This window comes from Echeneis naucrates, chromosome 23 (genome assembly GCF_900963305.1).
Source record: "Echeneis naucrates chromosome 23, fEcheNa1.1, whole genome shotgun sequence".
Taxonomy (NCBI): Eukaryota; Metazoa; Chordata; class Actinopteri; order Carangiformes; family Echeneidae; genus Echeneis; species Echeneis naucrates.
The window spans coordinates 12,237,772-12,249,899 of record NC_042533.1 but is presented as its reverse complement, the minus strand read 5'-3'; the positions used below and the strand labels follow the sequence as shown (position 1 = coordinate 12,249,899).

General features: G+C 40.5%; 1 protein-coding gene across 1 annotated transcript in view; it reads left to right on the top strand.

Moving 5' to 3' along the window:
• The window catches only part of rerg (RAS-like, estrogen-regulated, growth inhibitor), a 36,343-nt gene continuing 24,215 nt past the window's right edge, over positions 1-12,128 (top strand). The window contains exons 1-2 of the mRNA XM_029495303.1: positions 1-310; positions 6,767-6,901. Of these exons, the coding sequence (XP_029351163.1) occupies positions 6,841-6,901 (61 nt within the window). The 5' untranslated portion in view covers positions 1-310; positions 6,767-6,840. The remainder of the gene's footprint in view (positions 311-6,766; positions 6,902-12,128) is intronic.

Below are 12,128 nucleotides of genomic sequence, written 5' to 3'. Positions count from 1 at the left end.
CACTCGAGCAACTCCGCTCCGCATATTTCCACTGACCCTCCGTCTCGGGGATTCATTCATCCCAAGCAGAGCTGCGGAACGGTCTCTCCTCTCAGGACCGGATCCGTCCTCTCACCCACGCGTCTGTCCATCCAGCTGCACCCGATCGCTCCGTCCGTCCAGCCGCGCTTGTGCATCCACATCTGGGAAGCGCACGAACGTCTTGTCTCGGTCCACGGACCTGCCAACTTTTGCAAAAAAAAAAAAAAATCAGCTCATCCCGATCAGCGCTTCATCCCCGGGAGGTTGCCACTGTGCGGAGCGGTCTCTGGTGAGTCTCTCTGCCGGTGTTTTCACGCGGGGCTCTTCCCTTCAGGAGACAGCTCTGCGACACGGAGGTGTGGTGATGATCCGACCTGTGGTCAGGCCCCGGGCTGTCACGGTGTCCTCACAGGGGGGGGGGGCACCTTTCATCGAAGGTCATGACACCCTGATCGCTCTGAGCTGGAGGTCACGACCACTGTCATCGCTAATATTTAGGCTTGTCTTGGGATGTCCACTGTTTAAATTGACCTTATCTATGTTAATGCTCACTGATCTTACATAGGTCGAAGTGATATTTTCGTTTTTGTAAGATTAGCTGCACTGTCCCATTTTAAAAGTTGTATACATATTTCCCGTCAGTCATTTGGGATATATAACGGAACCAAAGTGAGGAAAGGCAAAATAACATTTCTATTCCTCTATAACACAACCACAGTCATGTTTCTATAATTCCACCTCCATTAATATGCAGCTTCCTCAGCTGCTTGATCTCCCTCCACTTTCCCCTATTGGGTTGGAGGACATAATCAGCATTCATGAGCAGCTCAGAGTGTTGCATAATAGCTCACATCTGAATGGGATTTAAGATCGGTCAGCACATCCTACACGGGTGCTTGCCAAACTTGGGACCGGGGGACACTGCGGGGTCCTGACAAAGGTTGTGGGTGGGGAGCCAACAAAAATGAAAATTGGGTTGATGCAATGTGATTGAAATCAGATGATTGAATGTACAGCAGCGCTTAGCTGATAAAGAGCCTCTAGCATAATGAATCCTGATAACAGTAATGACTCACAGTTGTGTGTGCTCTTCAGGTATTTGTTGCTGAGTATTTCTATTATATGGTAGTTAAAATAAGTTTTGGAGCCAATGCCTCTGTGCAGAGAGTACACTTGGAGTTAGTGTTTAACTCTGATACTGCTACACATACTCAAGTAAAGAGTCTTACTTTACGTCAAACGACTCATAACTCCTCTTATCTGAATTTTTTTTTTTTTTTATGTGTTTATAAGAAGTGAAGACAAAAACCTCTTCAGTGGAGAATTTGTGATAAAACCATGTGATGAAACACAGCCAAACTGGTCCAGTCTGCCAGTATGAGGGCTGTCTAAGAGAGACTTGTCACCACTGGAAGCTGTAGACACAGGAAAGTATCTGTGCAGCGAAGACTCAACTTTCTCTTAGCTTTTTCGTATGATTTGGTATCTGCAAAACATTTGTGTAGGACAATTGGGGCGTTCTTTCCCTCACTGGTTTCACTGGTTTTCCTCCAAAGGCAGGGCACCAGTTTGCTGTATGTATTTTGATGACAGGCCTGTGGTTTGCAGTCTTTCTATAGCCTGTGGTACTGCAGGTCTCCTCCCATGGTTTTGAGCCTAGAGGTCTGTAATCTCCCTCAACCACAGCACCACCACCCAGGCTCAGTTCTCATGGTAAAAATTACACAGAAGGGCATGCAGAGGGAAAAAAAACAACACGTGCCCAGTTTGACAGCTTGAATCCCTGTGCAGCAGAGGTTTATGAATAGAAAATAAAGATAAATGAAAGAAGGTTTTTTTCTTTCTGTCTGATCATGGAACATTTTTTTTGCTAAAGAATTTATTTATTTATTTATTTTATTTGGGGTTTTTTTTTTTAATATGAGAGGAATTGTGGGATTAATGTTAAGCACATCAGATAGAAACTGAGTCAGAGGACGACTAGTCCTCTCAGATTTATGGCGGCCGTCACTGAAGGCTGATAGTGAACATCTTGTCTGACAATACAAAGGTGGCAAAGAAGAGTGCAAGAGTCTTCCAAACGCTGGACTGATCCCGTTGTCTTGGACTTCTTTTTGTGTTTGGCCTGCACTGTACTGTGTTGTCTTTGTTTTAGATCCAAACCTGCACAACCCGTATATTCTTTTCTTTGTGTTGTGTGCTGTGTTTGCACTTTTCATGATAGTTAGTAAAACTGAGCTCTGTCCTCAAGCAGAGTAGCAGATGTTTGTCCTGTGACTTCACTGGATGATCATTTTTGTGTGCGTGTGTGTGTGTAAGAGAGGGTGAGAGAGTTAGGATGATGGGTGGAGTGGGCGGAGGCCATAAATGGCAAAATGCGAAGAAGTATGGCCGTGTCGTTGGGAGACACTGCTGTGTTGCTCTTCCTCTTCTCACTGGTGATTCCCTGCTGCTGCGTAGGAGACTGAGAGATCACTGCAGTGATGTGTGTGTGTGTGTGTGTATGTCTGCTTACAGTAATATGTGCAAGATGTATAACAGATAATCAGAGGAAGCTAATACGTAACAGACTGAATGAATAAGAAAAAAAATCAAAAGTCTGCTGCAGGAAAAAAGAGACATACAAGCTGTTTCTGTGGTCTATCCCTGTTATATTCCCTTTCCTACAATAATTTAGAGCTACAACCAGGGGTTTGTTATTTTTTCTTACCATAAAGACTGGACACAGGGCTTCCAAAGCTGACAGTTTAACACGTATATCTGATTTGTTGAATATAAAACATGAAGTGCTCCAACAGCTACCTGTGTCTTTTTACTTTACAGTCTTGTTAAATTTCCTCTCCGGGCAATTTTTAAACTCCAAAATGGCTTTCCCACATAAAGTCAAAGCTGGGGGTGGATGCTCATCTACTCTGACTTCCTCATTGAGGATGTTTAATTCTGGATCAGATCTTATGTCCCACCCATTACAAATGTTTTATCCAGGTTAACAGGGGAAAGTGGGATGGAGAGACCCAACATTGTGGGGGAGACTAGCACACTTCTCATAAAAGTTAGCATCTTGTATTTATTTGTGTTAGCCTGTGTCTGACACAGTCTTAATGGTTATGCTAATACAAACCTTCTCTGTGCGGACAAGGCGTTGGGTTTGTTTTGCTCCACTCACCACACCCTCATGTTGGCAGAATTGGTTCTTCAGATTTGTGATATATAAATCTCGGACTGTATAAATTCGTTTTTATGAGACTGTCATTCGTTCAGTGCAATTCAAAGTGGAAATAGTCAGTCTTAGAATTGACTTTTGTTTCATTAATGATGTGTTTTTGTATTGTATAAAGAGCATATGGACATGTTAAACACTTGATTTTATCAGGTCTGTAAGAGGTGTTAATAAGGACAATGTCGAATCAGATTAACTGTTTTAACTATAAATATAAAGACATAAGATTTATGTGGTGGAATGTAAAAAGTTAATCACTTCATAAATGAATGGGCTTCAGTAACACATTCATTCCATTGACTGTTCATACAATATTAAAAAATAGTTTCCTTTTAGCATTTAATGAATTGAGGCCATCTCAAATTAGAGAGAGAACAAAATGTAACAGCAGTTTTATAATATCCTTCAGTGTTTTGACTGTGCACTGTGGTTGTTGGAAACATGTCCACATCAATAATGAGAAAAACTAAATATGTAAAGATGCCCATGGCTGCCATCATATCCCATACTGAGTGAGAGAGATGGATGATTGACCAAGTACTCGAGCCAACACACAGACACACCATATATGGAGAAGTGTTTGTGTGTGCATGTTGGTAGAAAAGAAAGAGGGTTAACTTAGACCCTGAGTGCAACCGTGTGTGTGTGTGTGTGTGTTTCCATTGAGGTTGAAGAAGGAGAAAGCTGGAAGCTGGCCACCTCATAACTTCAACCAGTGTGAAGTTGGCGAACATGTTTCCGGCTCATACACACAACCAGACACATTTTGGACAGAGCGCCCTGAACCCAGGACTCTTTTCAGTTCCCTTGCTGTAGCTCATGTTATCCAAAGTAGACTGATACAGAGATGAGTGCAATTTACACACCAGAGACAGATAATAGATCTTTTCATAAACATGGCAGACACTCTGCAGAAGGCTATAAAATTGTTCTCCCGAATTCCAATTTTCAATCATCTATAATCACTCATTTGGAGTTTTATTATAGTTGGCAACATATTACAAACAACTGGCGAAGAATCACTGTTGTCTTTTAATAGCCATGTGTTGCTATTATTTGTGTATTTTTTGCTGCTGTTTTGAGTTTCACATGTGAAAAAAATACTTAATCATGGAATCACATATTGTGTTTCAGGATTAATAGTTCCTCTGATCAGTCCAATGGGAACTCTAAAGCCCATGTGTTTATATCACAAGTGAGTCAATAAGTTACCTCCCCTGGTGAAGAAGAACATGAGCTATGGGCTGTGATTGACTAGTTGCATCATCGCAATGCAATGCAGAGGGGAAAAATTAACTGCAGTGCAGGTGGGACCAAAAAAACAAAAAACAAAAAAACAACCCAAAACAAAACAAAAAACTGCTTCACTGAGGAAAATGTGAATTTATCGGCAGCTGCAGCTGCTCTGGCTCAAACTGGAGTGGTTGAAAATAGTGCCCACCTCAGTTAAAGAACCTGGCCTCTGCCACCACATGGATTTAATGAAATACAACACACAGCCTTGGCTTTGTGCGGTTGCTGTAGCATTAATATCTAATATCTGTCAGCATTCCTGCTAATTGGAAGCTCTCAAGTCACCGTGACCCTGGATTCCTCTGGAGTCATCAAGATATGGATTTCAATTAGATTATCATCACCACTGTTTGCTTGTGTGTTTTGGGGAGACGTTTTGAATCAATCAGCTTGTGAAATAACTTCACAGAAGGCTGTTTTCTTATCAAACACGCTTTATGCTCGGCCACAGTTCTCTTTTCTTTTTCAACAAGGGTTAGGGCCTTGGGCTCAATGTGTTTTACTGGATGCTTCTCTGCTCTGTCTGCTGAACCGTTTATCAGCCGTTTGCATCTTACACACCTGCATGAAACATCCCATTTTGGAGGTCACCAACTCTGAAACACGGCCTGACATTGTCTCTGTGCCACATACTGCTCACTTTGATGTGTGGAGCCGAAACCTTATTGATTGGTGATCTCTGTGTGTTCTGTGCTGCGGTGGGACAGTCAGAGGTGTGTGAGGACTGTCTCCTTCAGCTAATTAAATCTCTAGGGTACAGTTGCTGTTTCCTCTGCTGTGTTTTATATCAGGAATGTGCTGCTCAGCGTGCTGCACAATAGTATTTGACTGACACAGTGTGGGAGCCTTTATTAAAAAATTATAAAAGGGCCTTTTCTCTGGCTTTCTACACACCAGACCGACACTTATTTCTTTTCCATGTACAAGTGTAGTGTGGTGGCATGAAGGAGGCTGATCATACTACACATGATGGTACTTTCTGTATCAGCATCAAGTACCTGTGTACGAATACAAGATACACCATATAGTGTAGCACATTATAACAAATGTTTGCAAGTGTTCTTAATTTTTTTGGATCCATTATTCCATTTAACAGCATGTGAATATATACAGAAACACTCTTCAGTTCTTGATCACAAGAAAATCATACCTTACACAACAGTTTAGGAATGTTTCAGTTTTGTTTAATATCGAATACCTTCTCAACTTTATAGATGCCATTATTTTCCTAACTAAAATAAATCTCTTATTTTCTGAGGATCAAACTTTCATTGTGAATGTATTCTCAGATCTACATAGATAGTAGATGATGTATATTCTTATTACTGGTGCCCGCCTCAGTGCCCTGACTGATACCGTCTTCTACACTAAGAACAAAGCAACCCCTGTGCTCCATCCTCTTTAGATTGAGTCAAGTTGTGCCAGGATGTTGTGTCTCTCATTAGCAGAACTGCATAAACTCAGCTTGACTAAAATAGAACAATCCCATCACCTCTCTGCCCTGAACACAACCCTCTCGCACACCCTCTCCAACACTGTCTCCTGGAAATCACATTAGTATACTTTACAACCGCTAAGGCGCCAAGTTAGAAAACACTACATCAATTTCATGAGGAGAGTGACCCTGCCTGCAAAAAATCACTAAGAATTTATTTTATTTGTTTCCCGTCAATACAAGACACTGTTTCCTGAAGTTATAAATGCCCTCATATGGTTAGAGGAAGAAACACCAGAGAGACTCATATTTGAGCCTCAGTCAGATCCATTCTCAGATGAAGTGGTTGTTTTAATACTAACTCTTTTCCTCAGGTTTGTGATGTATGAATCTCCAACTGCCTGAATCTGTTTTTCTGAGACTGTCATTGATTAACTACAGTTATTTTGCCCATTCAGTGTCTTGTGTTATATAAAAAGCACCAGATGGATATTTTTACAAGGTTAATCACTTGAGGGTAGGGCTTAAAAAGCTTTTAGGGGAAGGTGTTGCCCTGTTCCAAAGTACCTGGCTGTGCCTTTTTTAGTCCAATCAATCTGAGCCTTCTAGAGGACATGAAGCAATGGCTGGCTCACAAATTCACACAAAAACACACTCTTTACTGTGCTAAAATTAGAAACACCTTCATAAAGTATATTTGTAATTAGTGAAATCCAAGACTCAAAATCACATGCAGACAAAACATTGATGCTGTAGAATCAAAAAATAAAATTGCATTGTCCTACATTATTCCTCAGATGCTGCTGGATGGATGGCTGACCACGGACTTTACTGATTGACTTGGCGAGCTTTGTTGGTTGCAGCTGCTGCCATGGCCAAAAGCCCGGAGGTGAAGCTGGCCGTGTTCGGCAGAGCGGGGGTGGGCAAGTCAGGTAATTCGCTGTGTCTGTGTTTATTAGTTCTTACAAAGCCCTCTGGCCTGTTTATTTATGAGTTTGGTTTGATTGTAAACACACTCAATGTAAATGCAAATGTCTCCGGAGTTTAGGCTATGTGTTTTCATTTCTTTCCGGGCCTCTGCATCTCACCATGAGCTCTGCTTTCCACAATGTTTTCCTCCATCCTCCTGTTGGTATTTTTATACTTGCAATAATTTCTCCTCGTCCTCAAATTGTTTGCATTGTCAGTGTGACAGTAGGAGGGTGTTTTTGGTCTGCTTTCACTCCTGCATATAAGTCTGCTGAGTCATTAACATTAGGTTTGATGATTCCTCGGTGGCTTGGCCTCAGCTGGTGCTGTATATGCTTTCTCCAGTAGCTGAGACAATAACAAACAGCACATGTTTCCTGTTGGCCGCAAATCAAGACGTATTGCCTCTATGTCACAATCAGCTGTTTAAAACCACGCTTCAGGGTTATTTCCATTTTGAGGGAAACCATTACAATGCCTGAAGGAGGTCAGCTCAAGTACCGAAAAGAAAAGCAGAATGATTGAAGAGTTCATAACCTTCAGCTGAGAGGACCAGTACTGTGGGAGATTTTGCGGTGAGGCTCACAGTGTGTGACATCCAGAGGTGACAAGTAATGAAGTACAAATACTTTGTTATTGTACTTAAGTTGATTCTTCAGGTATTTTTACTTGAGTATTTCTTTTTCTGACGACTTTTTATTTTTACTCCCTACATTTATACACGAAAAAATTTGTACTTTCTACTACGTACATTGTAAAAACGGGCTCGTTACTTAAAAGAAAAAACCTCCACAAACGAACTAGAGAGGGAAAGGGGGGGCGGTTGAAAGAGAACAGAGAACTTGTACTTGTACGGCGCCAGAAATTCTTAATTGGGGGAGCTAGGGGGCTTGTACTGTAGCAGAAATTATCAAAGGATGTATTGTGTTTTATTAACGGCAAAAATTCTTTTTACTTTTTACTTTTACTTTGAAAGTGCATTTCAGAGCCTGTACATTCTTACTTTTACTTGAGTAAAGGAGTTGAATCAGTACTTCTACTTTTACCAGAGTATTTTTTTTACACATGTATCTACTTCTGCTTAAGTACAGAATATGAGTACTTTTGCCACCTCTGTTGAAATCAAAATCTGAAACCTTGGTCACCTCCATTTAAGGAGTGTCATTTGGACAGCCCCCCACCACGGAAGGTCTGTTTGTGATCTGATACCACAGCAGGAGAAGCATCTCTGAAAACAACCACAGCTTTAACCAAGGATACATGCAGATAACAGTTGTGAGTGAACGAATTCACACTGCAGGGTGAAAGCTAGGGAATGATATGGCCTCACCTATAATATCAGCCTGCTTTACTTTACTTTGTGATCTTATTATATAGCCTCCCTTAAGCACATAAACTTGAAGGGGAACCGTCAATATGTAAATTTTTTACATGTTGTCTTGTCAGTGGGTGAAGTGTTTCAGGGGTTTTATGGTCTCAAATAGCTACATCTGGGAATATCTCCAATCTTTAAATCTGGCTTTGCCTATTGACTGTGCCTAAATCTTTGAGTTTGATGACAGGTTTTTCACCCTTGGGTAACATTTCATTATCAGTGGACACAAGCAGTAACCACTAGACAACCTCTCTGTCTCCTTGAGTTAATGTAAACTTGAACACAAATTTAAGCAATGTTTGGCTTGATGATGATGATGATAATGATAATGCTATAAACTGGCAGATTACCAGATTTTCACAATTCATTCCGAAAGCTCAGTGGCAAGCCTCTTGGCGGTGCCAAAGCTGCCAAAACTGCAGTTTCTCTAATGGCAACTTGTGTCTTGCCATTTTAAAATGTCAGACTTTACAGCAGAAATGACAACTGTACAGGGGAAAAGTTTATTAGGGCTTAAGAATGTGTTATTTATAATTGAGCATGTGGCTGCTTTAAAAGAGACGTAGATGAGTGCGTGCGATTGTTACAGGGATGAACCAGGTTCTGTGCCTTACAGATACCCAGAAACTAGGCCAAGATGGCAACTTCTCAGCAGCCATCTCTGAGGTAAAAAACTGCTCTTCAGTGACCCTTGCCTGACTTCATAGAGGCTACGCCCATTTTTGTATACAGTTTATACATCACCAATAACTGTCGGAATGACTTCTAGGGACCATGAATATCTGGGCAAAATTTCAAGGCAACTTCTTCATTGTTTTTAGATATTTTACTCTGGAGTAACCAATAGACTGATCGACTGTCATTTTAGTTTTAATCGGTATGAATAGAGCTTAGGCTGACAGAAAGAATTTTATTTAAACTGCCCGAGGGTTAAGTTATGTCTTCACCTCTTGATTTGATGCCTGGGCTGAAGGCAGCAGTGAAGTGAAAACTGTGAACTGGCAAGTTCAATGAGAGTTTCAACGTGCCTATTGAAATTTGCTTGCTGCAAAACATTTCAACACCAACTGCCCCTGTTTTCTCATGGACATTTGAGTTTCACGTGTACAAGTGATTCATGCAGCTCCACAGTTGCCCGATTCGCTCTCATTCAGCTGCCTGGGATTTTTTTTAAATGCGCAAAAATAGACAATGAAGAGAATAGTATTCATTGTTGTAATATCTGAAGCTACATGTAGCCTCAGTGATCACTTCAACAATGAACAGCTCTCATCTGAACATAGCTCTTTCAGCTTCTCCACAGTCAATAAACATTTGGACTGTTAGTTACATATGGCATGTAGGAAAAAATAAACACTGACGTTAAACAAATTTTAGATGTTTTGAACTGTTTAGTCTGTTAGAATGAACTCTCCCATTCACTGAATAAATCTCTATGAACGATTCTTCCATATTTATTAGTTTAAGCTGTCAAATAAGCTCCTGCAATGTACACTAGTGAAGCTGAACGCTGACCTCTGACCTCTCAGGTGTTCACAAGAGTTCAGGTATTTCCAGGTAACATTTCATCTCTGACAGGAAGTTAGATTTTGATAGCAGTTCTTTGAGTTCATTAGGAAGAAATGTCAGATTTTTTTCCGATTCCACTTGAGGATTATCTGTTGTTTTCTACTACTCTTTGAACAATTGGTTGAACAAGCGACGAACATGTTCAAAATATCTTCATCACTTATTTTGCGATTAATTTGAGAGTTATGATGCAAACATACTTTTATCTAGCATCCATAGTTTTTACCATGCTCACCATTTTAGCGTTTGTAGTTAGCGATAAATACATACAAGGTGGACTGATACAGTTTGTCTTTTAACTCATTAGTTCTTAAACTTAATCACATCAAGGTATCTGGAAACCCCCACTTTGAGAAGTATAGCTTTAAATGGTTATCAGCAGCTATCACACTCATACAGCTAATTACGGCTATTTATGTGTACAGGGTAGTTTTATCTATTTACTGTCTGATAAATGACATTTTCATCCATTATACATGATCCAGATGCTGTTTCAGTGATGAATCCAGACAGCTAGAAAAGAGAAATGCAGAGCACCTAACAAAGAGAATTGTTGCCAGATCCTTGACTGTTAGGTAGCTGCAGTATTACACGTTCCTTATAATGGAGCCCATCAGTGATGCTGACGTTTACATCTTTCCTTTGGTTGGCAGTACTAATGGCTGTTATTTTTGACGTAAATGCACTTCACACCCAGAAGCTGTTTGTTGCCCTGCCCGCTGGAGAAAAAGTGTATTTAATGAGAGACAGCAGCCTACATGGTGTCTTGGCACTGTTGAGGGTTACCCCCCTCTCTACATGATGGTCTGACCAGGACTCCTGCAGAGTGGTACAGCACTAAAAAGAGTCTCTAGGGAGAATAAGGTTGAGGGTGACTGTTCTGGCACTTGAAGACTTTTTATTTTATTGACTCAGCAGAGGAAAACTGGGATTTGGAAATAAGATGACTATGTCCAGTTACTGTACCTCCACCTTGGTCTACACACACACACACACTGAGTTAACACAAAATAAAGCACTCACAACCATAATTTCTCTGTAATTTGGTCAGTGAAGGGTTTAAGTATTAAACAGCAGAGCAAAAGCTAAATAAAAGAAAAAAATCCTGATGTAATAATTAATGAATTCTGATGAGGTCATCGATGTTGCTCTTGCAGAGTTGAGGCCAACATGGGCCAGAAAGAACCAGATATTTAGTTGAAGTTCAAATCTGCAATAATCAACATATTCTTTTCATTTAAGGATGAAAATGATTATTGGGAATGTAAGAGGTGACAGAGAAATGTATTTCCCTTCACCCTTGGGACACTTGAGCAACTTCAAGCTCACTGTTCTGCTTGCAGCCTCAGCTGCTCAACAAATCAGCAGTCAGGCAGCTGGAGGGCATAGTGCAGCATTTATCTGAGACAAAAGCAGAAGACTGGGGACAAAGTCACAAACAAATGGAGAGTGTTTACAACAAAGTTACATTTGACATGGATGACACAAATAAAGCTAAAGTCATTGTCAGCTGGGTGTGTTAAGAAGCCTAATTCCAACGTGTTTAACTTCAGACTGTTCATTTGTCAGTGTTTACTGAAATAAAAATTTGGAACCAGGTGGAACAAGGTGTTTTTCAGAAACAGAGGAAAAAGTCAGTTTATCCACCACTACAGGTGTAAATAATAACAACAACAACAACAAAAAACTCTCATGATATAATTACCACCAAATTGCAAAGAGAGACCATTTTGTCAAAAATTATATTGAAGCTATATAATTTGTTTTATGTGCAGTCATGGAGGCTATGAAATAAAGGCATAATTTAACTATAAAACAAATGTCTCATTTTGACAGTGTTATGAATGACCTAATTTTTCAAACTCTTAAATTTGGTATAATATTTTTCTTAGTTATGATTAAACTGAAATACAATAAAATGAACGAAAATGTTTTGAAATAAGAGTAAAATCTAGCTTTTTGTTGCTGGGAAAGCACTGCACACGAACATGCTCTTGTTCAATGAGAAATGTTCTTCGGGCGACAGCTTGTAAAACATCTCGTCTCGTCGATCCTCAAACATCTTGCCTCCCCTCAGCCTGTGCGAGAGCCAAGAAGCAGAACAATAACAAAGGAGCAGGCCAATGTGTCAGCCTTAGAAATACTACTGTTCTCCACTGCCAACACCAGGAAGGGACCATGAATCAGCCTCGTGCACATGGTGGTCTGAAGCATGATGTAAACAGTCATTCAGAGGGCAGGCAGGC